Genomic DNA, 18,312 nt, shown 5'->3' with positions numbered 1-18,312 from the left:
TGAGCAGAGGGATCTTTGGAATGGTCCTGATGATGCTTATGCGGGAGAAAACTACCTGCACCAGGGTCACTGAAAAGGTAATAACCATTGAGAAAAAGTTAGCCAGCTCTAGAACTCTTGTAGCAACGGGTTAGCAAGATCATATGGCAGCCCCTAGCCTCCTGTGGAACAACCACATTGCCTTGTGGAGGGGCTGCACCTCTCAGCTTCCCTACCAACAGTGAATAGGTACATGAATAGAAATGTCCACATTTTCTCTAGCACTTGTTTCTTTCTGTTCATTTTTAACCAATTTTATTCACATATCGTACAATCCAAGCTAAGTTAAGAAAACATACCTTCACCACCGTAATCTATATGAAGACATTTCCTTTTCTTCAGCATAGAATCTGTACCCTTCCCCCATGCTTTCCTTCGCCCACCCCCCACCCCCCACACACACACTTGTTGAAATTTAGTTTTGGCATAGTGCTTTCATTACATTCAGTGGAAGCATATTACAGTGTAACTGTTGACTATAGACCCTAGCTTGCACTGATCGTACCTTTTCCTGTATACCATCAATTTTCAACCCCTTGCAACATTGACATTCATTTGTTCTCCCTCATGCAAAAATGTTTTTATATTTGTACATTTAATCATCATAATTGTCCACTCTAGGCATTCCTAAGTTATACCATCTCAGTCATTATCCTCTATCTTTCCTTCTGTTTTCATATTTGCCTCCAGCCCTTCTCCTTCAGCCATACTCACATTCATCTTCATTCAGTGTACTTATGTATTATTGTGCAACCATCAGGTAGTCTGTGCCATCCACTTCTGAATTTTTACAGTTGGTCTTCTTGCACAACCTGTAGTCCTTCAACACCAAATGTCCAATCGCAACCCTCTTTCTATCTCCTAATAAACTGACTTCTTAACTTTAACCCTCAAAATTCACTCATTAATATTAGTTCTTATTAGTGAGACCACACAGTATCTGTCCTTTTGTTTCTGGTTAGTTTCACTCAGCATAATGTCCTCAAGATTCATCCATGTTGTTACAAGCTTCATGACCTTATTCTGTCTTACAGATGCACAATATTCCATCGTGTATATATATATATATATATATATATATATATATATATAACTACACACAGCACAGCTTATTTAGCCACTCGTCCATTGATGGGCATTTGGGTTGTTTCCATCTCTTGGCAATCATCAATAATGCTGCTATAAACACAATGGTGTACAAAGGTCCATTTGTGTCCTTAACTTCAGTTTCTCTGAATATATACCTAGTAATGGGATTGCTGAATCATATGGCGATTCTATACTTAGCTTTCTGAGGAACTGCCAAACTGCCTTCCAGAGCAGTTGTACCATTTTACATTCCCACCAACAGTGAATAAGTGTGCCTCTTTCTCCACATCCTCTCCAGCACTTGTCATTTTCTGTTCTTTTGATAATAGCCATTCTAGTGGGTGTGAGATGATACCTCACTGTGATTTTGAGTTGTATTTCCCTACTAAACAGTGAAGTTGAACATTTTTTCATGTGCCATTTAACCATTTGTATTTCCACTTCTGAAAATACCTGTTCATATCTTTTGTCCATTTTTTAATTGGTCTTCAACCCCTTTTGCCATACCTTTTATCAGAAAATTTGAAGGATAGGGTACTAAGGATGGAGGAGGATTTAAGTGTCTTATAAATCATTTAAATTTGGCTTAAGATGGCTGTAGATTAAAGTAATGTAACACTTTTATCTGAAACAGAGGTGGAGAAACCTATATTCTCAGAAATTTCTGACTCCTACTAACCACCAAGTAATTTTCCTTCATTAACCACTCTGTGCTTCCTCAGGAACTAACGATAATCTTTCTTTTATGCAGAAAGTACACCTATACGTACCTCTGATGTTGACTATCGACTTTTAGAAGCATCTAAAGCTGGAGACTTGGAAACTGTGAAGGTAAGTTAGTGTTCTCAATTCCAAGTAATAAAAGGGGTGGGCAGAGTAAACCTAAAAACTTGAGAGAGCTTTAAATACTAAGAACTTTCCAGTATGACTTGCATCCTTTAATCCATATACATGCGCTCACATTTTAGTCACTTTTCTTCTGGTTACATGAAAGCCCTTTGTGGGGGGGCCAAATTTATAAATAAGTAAGCTGGTTTAGACCAAGTTAGAGCAATAAAGTTGAAAACGATTTCTTAATCTTCTCCCAGAGAGTGTCACATATTCTCTTAGAAAGCATTATTATGATTCCTTAAGCCATTGGAATTATTTATATACAGAAGATGGATTTTCTTTTCTATGAAACTCCGCTTGCCAAGAAAATTTTTTGAACTTTATTTACCATAGTGTCTGGTATAGAAACTATGTTGCAGATTTGTTTTCAAATGAAAAATTGTATTCTAATATTAAGTATGCTTTTTCAAAAAAGAAACGCCTCTCTCTATAATCATTCATTTAGGAATGAGGTTAGAAGAAAGTGATTTGATTTTTTGGGGGGGGATATGGGGGTGTTGCTCTTAGAATATTGTTTTTGTTTTGTTTTATTTTGTTTTTTAAAGAAAGGCTATTTGCAAAAATTGGTATTGACAGTCATGCCAGGATATTTTTTTCAAAGTAAACTTTGTCACCTCTTAAGGTATGTATTTTTGTAATTTTAACAAAATAATTTTAACACTCTTGGTGACATACTAAATGTCAATAAATGACCTTTCTAACCAATAAATTTTGTTTTCTTTCAATATGTGGGATACTTCTAAGCTCTCTTCCATTTCATAATAACTTACAAATCGTTTAAGGAAAATTTTAGTTGTAATGGCAACTGAGGAGAAATCTTAAATTTCTCTTGAGATCTTAAATTATATGGTACATCTTAATAAAAGAAAATACATAAATATAAAAGTGATAAGAGGAGACTTCCGGGAAGATGGCCGACTAAAGTAGCTCAAGATTAGCCCTGCTCCGCGGAAAAGTTAGAGAAGGGACAAGAGGGCGACTGAGGTAGCAATTCAGGAGTGCAGTTGACCTGGGAGAGCCTTCTGCACCACATGCAGCAGCCCTGGTTGCAGAGGCTGAGGAACTGAGAGGCAGAAAGCTGGAGCCTGGCACAGAGGTGCAGAGCCTGCAAGAGTGCACAGACAGGAACATGGAACTAGAAATTAACCCAGGCCATGTTCCTTGGACGTACTACCCTCACCGACACAGCCCTGTGACTGATGACTCACCCCACACACCTGAACCCCGTCACCTCCTCCCATTCCCCATGGTCCAGGCGCCTCCACCCCACCAGCCCCCAGTGCATGTACCTGCCCCATGCACCCACCCCAAGTGCAGCTGAAGCCACCTCTCCTGAATACCTCCCAAGCACTACCTCCCCCTCTCTGTTCCCTGCAGGCTGTTGCCAGCCATAAAGGTTGCGGGCACTAACCTCCATACCTAGGTTACCCCTGCCCCACCGCCCATAGTGTCACACAGCCTCACCCTACCCTCCCTGAGCTCAGCGCATCATTTATGGCACTGCTAGGCCCACGCATGTGCATGGGCCCCCAGTCACATCATTCAGCTCTGAGAACTGCACTTTACAGCAGTCCTAAAACTGCACATGTGCACAGCCCTCAGCCTCACTTCCAGCTCTGAAAAAGTGCCAACATGTGCAGCCAGGTCACATCTGCCCCCAATCCATGACCTACCGCCACACTCTGCATATACACACAAAGGGCCCCATGCCTTAGACCAGCGCACACCAAGATTACACCCCCCAAACCATTGTACCCGCACAGCTACATCCTTTGTGGCCACTGGGCACCCATGTTCACAAGCATCAGCGTAACATCCCCAACCTGCACCATACCTTCCCTGAAACAATTCATCATACTGAGTGCTCTACCCCATGCCCTGTTCCCTGCCATACAACCATTCCACAAACACAAGATCTTAGACTACTGAAAGAAATCAACTCTCAAAGTAAATCAGTCAAGATTGATTGCCATGAAGGCAACAGATCACTAAGCAAATCACAGTGCAGACAGATATAGCCCTGCCTAGTGACCAAATTAAAATACCAGAGGAAACACAGATGTTGGAACAACTAATCAAAGATGTCTGTACAACTCTACTTAATAAAATAAGTGGGATAGCAAATGACTTAAAGGAGATCAAGAAGACAGTAGAAGAGCACAAAGAGGAATTTGAAAGACTAAATAGAAAAATAATGGAAATCACAGAGATTAAAGACTGTTGACCAAATAAAAAACATACTAGAGGCACACAACACCAGATCTGAAGAGATGAAAGAAAGAATAAATGATATAGAGGACAGGATAATTGACTTCGAAGACTCAAAACAGCAAATGGCAAAAAAGATGGAAAAAAATTGATTAGGAACTCAGGGAAATAATAGACAAAGCAAAGCACTCAAATATAAGAATCATTGGTGTCCCAGAAGGAGAAGAGAGGAGTAAAGCACTAAGAATAGTAGTTGAGAATATAATGGGGGAAAACATCCCAACCCTCATAAAGGACCTAACTGTACAAGTCAAAGAAGCCCAGAGATCTCCAAACAGAATAAATCCAAATAGGCCTTCCCCAAGGCACATACTAATCAGCCTGTCAGATGTTGAAGAGAAGCAGAAAGTCCTGAAAGCAGCAAGAGAAAAACAATGTACTGCATACAAGGGAAATGAAATAAGACTGAGTTCAGCCTACTCAACTAGCACCCTGGTGTTGAGAAGGCAGCAGTATGATATATTCAAGATCCTGAAAGAGAAAGATTCCCAGCCAAGAATTCTGTACCCAGCCAAATTGTCCTTCAAAATTGAGGAGAGATTAAAGTTCTCACCGACAAAGAAGTCTTGAAAGAATTTGTCAACAAGAGACCAGCCCTACAAGAAATACTAAAAGGAGTTCTGCTGGCTGAAAAAAACAGACAGGAGAGGGAGTTCTGGAGGAGGGCACAGAATTGAAGAGTGCCACTAAGGGTAATTTAAATAATATAAAGAAAAAGAGGGAAAAGAATACATAGATCTGACAAATGAAATAAAAAAGACAAGATAGTAGAATCAAGAAACGTCTTTTCAGTAATAACTTTGAATGTTAACGGACTAAATTTACCAATTAAAAGATACAGATTGGCAGAATGGATTAAGAAACATAATCCAGCTATATGCTGCTTACAAGAGACTCATCTTAGGCACAAGGATACCAAATAGATGGAAAGTGAAAGAATGGAAAAGATTTTCTGCACAAGTTGTAACCAAAAGAAAGCAAGAGTAGCTATACTAATATTGGATAAAATAGACTTTAAATGTAAAGACATCATAAGAGACAAAGAAGGACACTATATACTAATTAAAGGGTCAATTCACGAAGAAAATATAACAACCATAAATGTTTATGCTCCCCATCAAGGAGCTCCAAAGTGCATGAGGCAGACATTGGCAAAACCGAAGGGAGTGATATATGTTTCAACAATAATAGTAAGAGACATTGACATCTATCCTGTAGCCACTTTTTGAAGAGTGCTTTGAAAACTGTTGCTTTTTGTTTCTTTGCTTTGTATATATGTTACACTATACAATAAAAAAAACTTTAAAAAAAATCGAACAGTTAAAAAAAAAGAAAGGAACCATCAGCACTGCCACAGCAATAGCAAAGGTAAATAATGGTGAGAGGGACAAGAGTTAAGAGGAGGTTTAGATTTCCTATTTGGTGAGGGTGTGTTTATTGTTTTTCTGTCTCTTGGGAACAATGAAATCATCTAAAATTGAGAATCTGGATGACCTGTGGACTTTGGGCCCTCTACATGATGCCCAATGAAAGCATGTGGCTGAAGGATGCAGTGATAGAGAAGTAAATTGGCGAACAATGTTGTATATTTATGAGCAAAGGTTGTGCTGCTACAAAAAGGAACAAAGTCTTGAGGCATGCAATGATGTGAATGAACATGTGGGACATTTGGTGATACAAAATAAGCCAGAAACAAAAAAACAATAACGGTATGGTCACCTTTAGAAAATGCTTATAAGAAAACAGGGGCCTAGATTGTAAGCTTTTAGAGCAGGCACATTAAGTTGGGGCTGGTGATTATTATTTCTGGATTTTGAGAGGTTGTTTTATATATATAATTGGATATTTAGAGATAAGAACGAAGCTGAACAAGTTGGGGTTAAAGTAAATCAGAGCATAGGGGTGAGGAAGACAGTGTCTATATTTTAGAACCACACATACTCTTTGAGACCAATGGAAGAAAAGTTTATTTGATCTGGAACTGAAATTTTCTGTAGTGTGTAATCTAATTCAACCTATCTGTATAGCTCATTTGAACAACTGAAACACAGGAAGAACAGAATAAGAAAAGAGGTCCTTTAATCCTGTATAGATTATTGTAATGCCAAGCATATATTAAACAGATAATCAAAAAGTAATGGCAAAGTCCCCTGAGGGATGGAAGAAAGAATATGGAATTATTAAACCTTACTATCAGAGAATCCCCTGATACTGTGTCAAACTTTAGGGATACCCAAATCAATAGGCCGTGCCCTCGATTGTGAGGCTTACTCTTAAGAAGCTTCTGTAGGTAGCAGAGAAGCTTAGACTACCTATAGGCATGCCTAAGAGTTAACTTCTGGAGGACCTCTGTTGTTGCTCAGATGTGGCCTCAGTCTCTCTAAGCCCAACTCTGCAAGTGAAATCATTGCTCTCCCCCTATGGGAGACATGACATCCGGGGGTGAAAGACTCCCTGGCAATGTGGGAGATGACTCCCAAGGATGAATCCAGACCTGGTACCGTGGGATCAACAATTCCATCCTGACCAAATGGGAGAAAAGAAATGTAATTAATAAAGTATCAGTGGCAGAGAGAGTTCAAATAGAGTGGAGAGGCTACTCTGGAGGTTACCCTTATGCAAGCTTCAAGTAGACCTTACTACCTATCATAACCTACCAACCCCCAACCAGGACCATTCCAGCCAATCCTAAAGGATATCTAGGGCAATATATAAGATTCCACAAGGGTTCCAGGCACTAGAGTAACTGTTCAGAAACCTATAACCTCCAGATGGGTCCCTGGTCCAGATAAGTCCCGAAGCCTAGCCCAGCCTCTCCAGAACATCAGATAGTTCCCTCTCCCTACCCCATATTAGTGACAGACCTTCCAATATAAAAAATTTAGAATTGCCATAGCCCAAAGAACCCCAAAGAAAGGTATAGAAAGATCAAAGGTGATGGTGGAATTACACATAGAAAATAGAACTTAACAAATGAATATGAATGCTGAATCATTAAATTGATATCTCTTTTAGTCTCCCATATTTTAAAGCAGCCAGAAGTGAAAACCTAAAATTGTGAAATTGTAACCCATGTCACAATCTGATATATGTCCTATAACTAACAAGTAACTTACTACAACTAACAATTTGTTCATGTGGTAAGTTTATTTACAAATATATCCAACATGCTGTATGAGTTTAACAGAGTTTGAGCCATGTTTCAGGACTGCACTTTTAAAAATGCTCTTCTTCATAGCTGTTTCATGGATGAACTAAAACATTCTTATTTCTTAAGCAGTTGGTGTCTTACTGTAAAGAAAGGTGCAGCAAATCCAGATCCAAAGTACAAAGTCATTGTAACTAGTAACCACCACTTGTTTTCTACTGAAAATGGCAAATTCTTCCCAGACCCTCCTCATAGTGGCTCCTATGGACCACAGAGGTCGTGAATGTCCAGATGCTCTGCCCGACATGGCACTGTTGGAGGCACTGTGAAAAGCGCAGAAACCTAGGGCAGAAGAAATGGTGACACCAGCTCAATAGACTTTCCCGACCTTTTTTGCATATATGTACATATGTTATTGTTTACCAAAAAAAAAAAGGAGAAAAAAAGTCGATTGTGGTGATAAAAAAGTATTTAAGCCCTCTCACCTCCCATATTCTGGAGCAGCTAAAGGGAAAAATATGAGAGGTTCGTATGGTAGCCCCTGACAAACTCTGGGATCTATCCTGTAGCCACTTTTTGAAGAGGACTTTGAAAACTACTGCTTTTTTATTTCTTTGCTTTGTATATATGTTATACTAGACAATAAAAAAATTGTTTAAAATCAACACAATAAGAAAAAAGGTACATATATATATATATGGTTTCTAAAAGTATAAGAAATATCACTCATAGTTTTTAAGAGCATATTGCAATCAAAAGAATAAAATCAAAATTTTTAACATATCATATTAGTAATTTAAAATCAGCTCCTGAAATATCTCATTTTACTTTTCATGATTGCTAGACTTATTTGACACCAAAACAGTCTTTTAAATTATAATATATTGATTGATTACTATTAAAAACTTATCTGAATTAAATTAGAAAGGTAAAATTACTTTTAAACTTTGCAATAAATTATCCACATTTTGTTGATGTACATTAATTTTGTTTTATTTTTCTCCTAAGTTTAAAATGTTTCTTATACTATTTTGAAAAATACTTTGAAACTTTTATATTTTAAAGAATTTTATAATGAATAATAATCAAATAAATACATATATACCATCAAAAAAACTGATATGATTCCTTTTTTGTATCAAAGCATGATCGTCTCAGCACTAAAATTGGTATACATTTCCATTGTAATTAAATTAATACGTAGATTTCAATTCTGTGATTTATATGTAGTAGGAAAATACACTTCAGCTTTTCAGGCACCCAGCAAGTCATTCATAATGAAGGCCAAATACATGTTTATCAATGAAATGGAAATGGCAGAAGAAAACAAAGCAGCAGAAATTGAGTATTTATACCTGATAAATTTCTTTCCCTAGAGGCATAAAAAGTATTCAAACTTAGGTATTAAAGGAAAAGTCTGTTTAATGAGTAATATCTTTGAAATTATGAAAAACAGGTAGAAAAGATGAAGAATTGCTCTGAAATTCAAATGAGATAGAGAGTGACTTCTAAATGTTAAAAAACAAAATATTCAATAAGCAGGATGGGCTTTTGTTTTTGCAACCTGGGAAATATGAGTTGTGTTTCATTCCCTACATCATCCCTATTTTGCCAATATTCTCTGCAAAAATTTAAACCAAGAGAAAAAAAGGAAGAAGAAAGCTAGTTTTGAATGTGAGAGCCAAAAGAAAAAGCAGCAGCATCAGGAAACAGCTTCAGTACATGAGACACCATGGATGGTGTTCACTGCCAATTTTTCAGTCTTTCTTTTTGATTTATATATTTATTCATTTTTATTCAATTTTATGTTTCAGTTCTATTTTTCATGTATTAGTAGCTAAAGACTCACTTGGCCTTGAGAAGATATTTGACCTGGGCAGATGACAGTGGCTCTTCAGATTTTAGAGCCTGGTGCTTTTCCATATAGAATTGGCAAGATTTTGGGCTCTTCCTTACTGCCCGGGCTTCCTGCTATCAAGTAAAAATTGTATCACCTGAAAAGCCCTTGTGAAAGCCCCTCCTCTATAATATCAGAAGAAATAGATGGCTTCCGTATTTTTGGTTTTTATGTAATAATAGCTCATTACAGAGGCAGGAGCTGCAACAGGATTGGACAAAGTCAAAAAAGCCCTTGCCATCAGACCTTGTAGCCTAGAATATGCTACTGTTTACTGCTTTATTTTACTTTTCTTCTTTTTATTATCTTATTTTTCATCACTTTCTTAAATTTGGTAACGAAGGCAGTGAGCGGTTATAAAAGATCAAGATGAAAAATCTGTGAACAGGATTTGAGTCTTTATTTTACCACCAACTGCATGAAAGAGATTAAGTCACATAACCCTTGCAAGCCTTGGGAGCAATGATCACCTTCATAAATATATTATTCTCTCAAAGAAAATATATGAAGTTTCTTTATAAACTGTGAATTATTACCCAACTATTATTGGTATTATAATTCACCAATCACCACCGCTGATGGAATCTGTTGTTCCTTATTTTGTTCCTACCGCTTATAATTTTGAATGTGCTGCAATGGTAATATTCAAGGAGAAAGAAGGAGGCAGAGAAGAGATTTGGAGGACATAGGTGAAAAGATATGGAAGACATAGCCAAAAGCTAGAGTATGATTTGAATCAATTTGATTCAAATTGCAGATTTAAACAAACTGTCCCCAGAAAATCATGTAAACATCACTGAATGTGTGGCTTTGCTACAAAGGATCAAAGGGTTAACAGGGTAGCCCAAGCAGGATTAAAATAAATTACCTCCTGTCTTCCTGCTTATTTGATCCACATTAAAGAAGTCAAGAACTCTGGGTTTGTTCTTCATTCAACCAGGGTTGGTCTTATTTGAATGATGGATGGCTAAGAGCATGTTAGCACAAACAGACATGTACTGTAACAAGCAGTCGCAGGGAGAAAAGACCTACCAAGATGAAAAGTAAGGGATTATTTGCCTTGAAAATGCTTTCATTACTGTGGAGTTTTCTGTTTGATTAGGATTTTGGCCAGGAAATATTTTAAAAGATTAAATTGCTCTGTAAACAGTAAGGATAGATATAGTCACTGTAAAGCCAAGCATCGTGCTGATTTTTAAACATCATTTGTAGTTATCTGATCTTTGAAAGTATTCGTTAAAAATACATTATAGCCAAGAGGCTCCAATAATTTGGAGTAAAGTCTATGAATTAATTTTCATTTTATGTTTGTCTGTGTGTTTGTTCCATAAAAGCAACTTTGCAGCCCTCAAAATGTGAATTGCAGAGATTTGGAGGGCCGACATTCTACACCCTTACACTTTGCGGCAGGCTATAATCGCGTATCCGTTGTGGAGTACCTTCTACACCATGGTGCTGATGTCCATGCCAAAGACAAAGGGTATGTGTTATAATTTAGCTGTTTGGGGTTCATTCTCTTTAAAAAAATTACTTTTAAAATTTTTTGACGTCAGATTTTTTTTAACCTGTTAAAAAAGTAATGCTTATTTTTGTTTAAAGCAGCAATTAAAAAACATTATAGAAGTGTTAATATAGAAAATAAAATTTCCTATCACACTACCCCTTAGAAATTGCTACATGAAAATTCTGTAGGTAATCCTCCAGATTTTATTAAATGCTTATACCAAATGGTCATGGTGGTGTTTTTTAACACAAATGATGATGCCATTCTATATAGGCTGTTTTGCAAGGTGCTATTTTCACCCAGTAGTATATCTTGAACGTCCTTCCATGTCAGTATGTAATAGTTCATGTTATTCTTTTAATGACCTGTATGTAGTAATTTATTGTATTGTATGATTGTTTTATATATAGTTTGTAATTTTTCATTTATCATCTTTCTTTTTTTTTACTATTAAAAATGTATAATTTCCTACAAAAAAAAGGCCTTCCATCCAAGGTCATCAGTTGTAACAGAAACATAATTTTATTTTTACTAATTCAGATATTCTGTATTTTTTATATTCATTTACTAAATTACTTGAATTTTATCTAGATAGAGCTTAAAGCAGCTTTGGAGCTATTCAGAAATGTGAACAGGGAGTTTTAACCAAAGTGAGTTTCCATAGTCTTTAATTTCATATCATCGATTCATCTCATCTCATTTCATCTAAAAATATAAATAAGCCAGCACCTTTCTGTACAGTTATATGGCAGAGCTGTGTAGAATTAAATCATATAACTTAACCACTATGAGTTTATCTTTTTAATGGGACATATCAGACATGAATAATCAATAACAATATTATTAACTCTTATAAAGTATTGTAGTGTGTTGCCCATTTCTCACTTGGAAAATCTAATCTCTAAACATTTTTATCTGATTAGATTTTATAATTGAAGTCATTATTTTCCTTACTGAATACTTGGATTCTGAGTTTTCATTTCTTGGCACTTATAATATTGAAATTTATGTGCAGAGAAACCATCACTGAATTATTAGGAATTAAAAAATAAAACCCAGAAAAACAAAGATATAACTTCGACTTACCTAGATAAATAAGTTTAAATGGCAATGTATATTTTATTGCAAGCATACAATTTTAAGTAGAAAAACTCAGATAGGAGAAAATCCTAGGGATGATAAAAGACATATTATTGATTGATTATTCCTGCAGTTACTTTGTAGTCTTACTTTTTTATATTGCCAGGGTGAAAACCTGGGTTAAAAGTATTGTGATGGAATGTTATTCTGTGCATATATTTAAACTCATTAAGCATAGGACTGCTGTAAAATATATACTTATCTCCAGTAAATTTGGAGAAAGTCCCAATATTGAAAGGAGATTTTAAAAAATTAATTTTAAATGGATGAATTTATCTTAAACCCAGAAGGAGGATTATTTCTTTTTTCAAGTAGTTGTGCCATATAGTCAATGCCATAGAATTATATTTTATTCTAGGGATCAATTTTAACTCAAAAAAATGTGTTAAATGGCTTTATAATAATTTTCTTCTACTTAGTGGCTTGGTGCCCCTTCATAATGCCTGTTCATATGGACACTATGAGGTAGCTGAACTTTTAGTAAGGCATGGTGCTTCTGTCAATGTGGCGGACTTATGGAAATTTACCCCTCTACATGAAGCAGCAGCTAAAGGAAAATATGAAATCTGCAAACTTCTTTTAAAAGTATGTAATTTTTTAAATTATAAAAGATAAAGTATTTAATTTTTAGTTATTACTTGAAGCTAAATCAAAGTATTTTTATTCTGATAAGTACAGCAAGTACTGTAGAGACTGCTTCCATTTTCTACTTTAGAGGGATGCTCAAGTGTGATATCCTGATACTTATATAATTTTGAGTAGTGCCTGAAGTGCCTCTCTGAACTGATTTAATTAAATTCTGTTAATTAAAATTCATCAAGGTAGGTTTTGAAAGGAGGTGAGTCTGTTTGCATTGCTTGCCTAATACTTATATACAGGGAAGAAACAAGTTTTTCAATCAAGTTTGACTTTTCTTACTGACTTTTATTATTGTTAACTTACTAGATCATTCCTCATTATTAAACATTTATACATGCAAATTTTATAAGAACTTATATTAGTATCATGTTTATTAAAATACTGAGAATAATCATCTAAACGAAGTTGTTTATATAAATTTTGGGTGTATATATGAAATCATAGATACAAATAGTTATATGAAACTAACTTAATTTTGTGTTCTTTTTAAATTAAAGGTTGTAAAAAAAATAACCAGACATGTATTTATGTAGTTTTTTCTCTGTTTTAACTGAAGAAAATACTGTTCTGGTTAGATATGAATAAAATTCTTCTCCCACCACTTTTATAATATCAAATATGTTCTTATGGCTTGAGAAAATAACACTACAGTTGATACTCATTTTTACTATTATCAGTTGATAAGAAATTATTTCCAGGTCACTGTGAATCCGTTGTCTAATTTGGCTTATTCTTAATTTCTACATTGGACCAATATTCTTGACTTTTATTTACTTTATTGCATAAGTGATTAAACTTTTTTTTTTGTATGCTGTATGGCAGGGCCACGTTTCATTCTTTTTCCATGTGAATATCTCTGATATTGCAGCAACATTTGCTGAATTTTTGTTTGTTTGTTTGTTTGGTTGTTTGTTTTGGGGGGAAGTGCATGAGTCTGGAATTGAACATGTGTTTCACTTGACAGGTGAAAATTCTACCACTGAACCACCCTCACACCCCCCTTTTTCTTTTTTTTAACAATGCAATTTTTTTTTTCAACATGGGCAAGCACTGGGCATCAAACTTGGGTCTCTGACATGGCAGTCAAGAACTCTGCCTGCTGAGCCACTGTGGCCCGCCCTTAACAATGCATTTTTATTGAGATATATTCACGCACCATATAGTTCACCCAAAGTATGCAATCAATGGTTCACAATATCATCACATAGTTGTGCATTTATCACCACAATCCATTTGTCCAGTTTTCTTTTGATTAGTGTTTGTGTGGCACATCATTTCCATCCCTTTACTTTTTAAAAAATATTTTTACTGAGAAATCATCACACATATACAGTCCAACCATATTGTACAATCAGTGGCTCATAATGTCATCACATAGTTCTGTGTTCATACCATGATCATTTTTAGAACATTTGCATCACTCCGGAAAAGGAAACAAAAAGAAAAAAGATAAAACTCATATCTCTTACCCCTCCCTCTCATTGACCACCTGTATTTCAGTCTACCCAATTTTTTACCCTTTATCACCCCCTATTATTAATTTAGTTTAATTTGTGTCCTTTTTGTTTTTTAGTCATCTGTCCATAGCGTGGGTAAAAGAGCATCAGAGACGAGGTTTTCACAACCATACAGTCCATTGTAAAAGCTATATAGTTTTACAGTCATCTTCAAGAATCAATGCTTAGATGATTTAATTTTTAAAATCAAGGTTTGTTAATACATTTATACCTGAGTTCATTATAGGTATTAAGATTTCCAATGAAAATACTGAAATTATTATTTTTTTTTCTTACAGATAGCATTAAGAATTAAGTAATTTCTCCCCACCTGTGTCTTTTACTCTTCTTTGTCATGATACCCCCTGAATATGCAACTGAAATCTGGTCAAAATCAGCATCCATGTTATTCTTGAAAGGAAAAGAGGTTCCCAAAGGCAACCTGCATCCTAAGAATATGTATATATTAAAAGTAAAGGGCAGTCAACACATCACAGTTGATTCTGAGGCTTAGGACTTCAGTTGAACCATGTGTAAAAGGTTTATTCAGTATATTTCTAAGCAGAGAATTCACTAGCAGGAATTTGCAAAATAAAAAAGTGTATATCAACTCTATTTTTCAGAATGAATATAGATAGTAAGTGAAGGTGGAGTAAGTTAAAAAATAATAATAAAAGCATAAAGCTTAAGAAATATGCTACAGAAAATGCAAACCATATTTGGTTTTACATCTTTGTAGCATGGAGCAGATCCAACTAAAAAGAACAGAGATGGAAATACACCTTTAGATTTGGTAAAAGAAGGCGACACGGATATCCAGGATTTATTGAGAGGGGATGCTGCCTTGTTGGATGCTGCCAAGAAGGGCTGCCTGGCAAGAGTGCAGAAGCTCTGTACCCCAGAGAATATCAACTGCAGAGATACCCAGGGCAGAAACTCAACCCCTCTGCACCTGGCAGGTAGGCATCGCACAAGCTTCAAACTCTCGTTTTCCTTTCTTGGATACTTAACACAGTTTACCAGAGATAAAAGAAATGCTGAGCATACAGAAAACTACTTAGCAAAATCCTTCTGTCTGACAATTTTATATAATTTATAAATGTAAAGGCTCTTAATTATGTAAAATATTTTAAAAGATAATACTATTGGCTTTTGAAACAAAAAATACTAGAACATTTAAGTTTTCTGGTTCTTTTAATTAGTGTTCTTTCTTTTAGCCTAACATTTTTGCCTTTTTTCCTCTAATAGCAGGCTATAATAACCTGGAAGTAGCGGAATATCTTCTAGAGCATGGAGCAGATGTTAATGCCCAAGACAAAGGTGGCTTAATTCCTCTTCATAATGCAGCATCCTACGGGGTGAGCATGCTAAAGTTAAAATCTAGAAAGCCTCACTGACATTTACTACTTTGTTAAATGTGCACTACCTGAAGTAAGTAGATATCCAGCCAATAGCATTACTTAGCACAATTTTAATCTTTTATTTTTGAGTTTTGCCTTGGCATCCCACTTAAACTTAATACTTTTGACCATAGACCATGCTTTTTATAGCTTTTTGGTCTCGCCACATTATCTAGAACAATAATAAGTATGTAATGGCTACTCAGTTGATAAAGATAATAAATCTTAACTCTTCCTTAAATAGATTTTAGAAACTGAAAGCCTAGAGGCTCCTATATAGGCATGGAAATTATAATTGCTTACATTTATCAGCAACATCTTAAAAATGTTTAAGTGGTTGAACTACTGGTATATATCATTTTATTGAGTGGCTATTTAAAACCCTACATTGAAAGTTCGGAGTCATTCTTTCAAATCACTGTAACTTTAATCCTCAGCTCTAAGAGGAATATGAGTATATTGCAATGCCTTGATGCCATTTATTGGAACTGACCACCGATTTCAGGCTTGATAAATCACTGCAGTAGAAATGAAATGAAGGTTGATATGCTTGGCTGTTCATCCACTTAATCCCTATTTGACTAAAAATCCACAGCTCCTTGATTGTGAATACCAGATGTTCTCACGAGTGGAATCACTATTTTGATGGGGATAGTTTCTAGATTTGCAAAAGATTGTCAAACTATAAATAAAAACTAAAGTTGCCACCTTACTCTCTTAATTCTCTTTCTTACTGTCTTCTCCTTGGACTTCATAATGAGAATATCTTCACTTCTCGGGCCCCCTCTGCAGAGACCAGGATTTCAAAGAGATGACAAATCTAAGTTGGAATGCTTACTATATAAGAAAAGTAAACAATCCAATTTTGAGTTGTACAAATAGAAAAGAAAATTATACTTCCAAGTGCATAAATCAATTGAAAGTCATCCAATTTAATAAATATATTATTACTGAAATCCTCTTGAAACTTTTTAAACAGTTATCTTTTCAAAGATGATTACTCTTTTATTAGAATTATTGGAGCAACAGATATTTCTATTGAAGCCCTGGTATGCTAAGAATTTGCTAATTGTTTCTTGCTAACCCGCTAAATATACACTTATATATAATTCTTTTACCTTTAAGTTACAGCTGTATATATCATTTGGGAATTAATTTTCAGCACTTCTTTGCAAGATCCTTTTCACCATATTTTACTCCCATTTAATTCCACTTTGCTGTGCTTCAGTTCAGAGTTTATAAAACTGACAGGATCAGTAGAACTTAAATCAGAGTCTTTTGTCATCTCCATAAATCTACTATTGTGTAAGAATAGGTATAGGCAATCAAATTACAGTTCTTGATCTGATCTAATGAAGTTTATTTTATATCACCAGCTGTATAGACAATTGGATCTGTATGTTTTTCAATATAATTCCATATGTTGTGGATGTAGAAAAGTTCTATCCAATCAGTCTTTTCTTTTCATAGTCTTCATAGTTGTTACAGAGGATGAAAAAAATAAAGCTTAATTATTAAATAAGTCTTTTACCTTTTGATCCCCATTCTTCTTATGATAGGAAAAGTGTTGAGATGTTACTTATTAGGCATGCATGTCATCTGATGACCAATATGAGGAGAATAGAATTATCAGTGGTTCCCTGCTGTGGCTGTATAGCAAGGTAGTGTACAGCCCAACCTTGTCTTTACTCTGTTTCCCTTGAACCTAGCTCTCTTGCCGCTAATTGAATGGTTGTGTAATGCAATCAGTCTCCTGGCCAAAGAGCCACTGTTCTATCTCCATAAACTTATTTCACCATTATCACAACTCCTGCTCCCCTCTTCTGACTCTAAGTGAGAAAAGTACTGAACATTTTTTTCATTATTTCTTTTTCTCCTGTTTGTTACCAAACCCCTATTTCCTAGCTCTTTTTAAATGAAAGTAACTTATGGAGGTATGAATGAACAGGAAGTTCTCCAGGCTGGGTAAAGGGTATTGGATAGAGGTTTGGACCATATTGGTTCATGCATCCTTCAATTGAAAGAATGCAGATGAAGAAAATAATGTGTTTGTAGCAGATATTTTTCACCTCAATGTGTGGGTGGATTATTTTAAGCCATTAAAAATCTTTCACAGTTTAAACTTATAAATTGAAAACATTTTTATCTGTGAGGTAATTACTATGTACTTTACTTCACTAAAACCTTTAGTAGTTTCTTGACCTTTTTTCTGTTTCCATGTTTTTCACATGTACAACCCACTCTCCTCCATAATATCTCTCATGACATTCAGTGATATTCAGCTGGAAATAAGCAGATTCATCTTCTCTAATGAGAATCTCTACTCTATAAAATAATTTTATCTAATGTAATTTGTAAACCATTTGATCTGTCAGTGACCATATCAGATCATTATTATCTCATTCTTTATTTAAAATAATGGCTGTTAACCATAGTATAGAAATTTTAAAAACTACTTTGTCTTCCTTTAACCACAGAGTAGCTATAATTATATTTTTATTATTTCTAGGTAATAAAATATATAAATCTATTGTTATATAGACATATTCCTTGGCTTGATATGTTAATAAAATTATAAGATCCCAATCCACATTTCTCTATTCAGATGGTGTTTTAGTTTCCTAAAGCTGCTGGAATGCAGTATGCCAGAAGTGAATGTGCTTTTATAAAGGAAATTTATTAAATTACAAGTTTACAATTCTAAGGCCATAAAAATGTCTGAACTAAGGCATCCAGAGAAAGATATTTTGACTCCAAAGAAAGGACCTTACGGCATCCAGGTTTCCTCTGTCATGTGGGAA

The 18,312-nt window shown here is 35.2% G+C and overlaps 1 protein-coding gene and 1 pseudogene across 2 annotated transcripts in view; one reads left to right on the top strand and one right to left on the bottom strand.

Moving 5' to 3' along the window:
- TNKS (tankyrase) overlaps window positions 1-18,312 on the top strand; it is a 293,729-nt gene that overhangs the window by 233,172 nt on the left and 42,245 nt on the right. For both annotated transcript variants that reach the window (XM_077144426.1, XM_077144427.1), the window contains exons 13-17: window positions 1,880-1,959; window positions 10,667-10,812; window positions 12,396-12,561; window positions 14,851-15,070; window positions 15,360-15,469. In XM_077144426.1, the coding sequence (XP_077000541.1) occupies window positions 1,880-1,959; window positions 10,667-10,812; window positions 12,396-12,561; window positions 14,851-15,070; window positions 15,360-15,469 (722 nt within the window). The remainder of the gene's footprint in view (window positions 1-1,879; window positions 1,960-10,666; window positions 10,813-12,395; window positions 12,562-14,850; window positions 15,071-15,359; window positions 15,470-18,312) is intronic.
- LOC143669571 (cytochrome c oxidase subunit 7C, mitochondrial pseudogene) lies at window positions 7,519-9,358 on the bottom strand (annotated as a pseudogene).

The sequence above is a fragment of the Tamandua tetradactyla genome, chromosome 26 (genome assembly GCF_023851605.1).
Source record: "Tamandua tetradactyla isolate mTamTet1 chromosome 26, mTamTet1.pri, whole genome shotgun sequence".
In the NCBI taxonomy this organism is placed as follows: Eukaryota; Metazoa; Chordata; class Mammalia; order Pilosa; family Myrmecophagidae; genus Tamandua; species Tamandua tetradactyla.
Note: the sequence above shows the minus strand (reverse complement) of the source record. Positions and strands in the feature narration are given on the sequence as shown.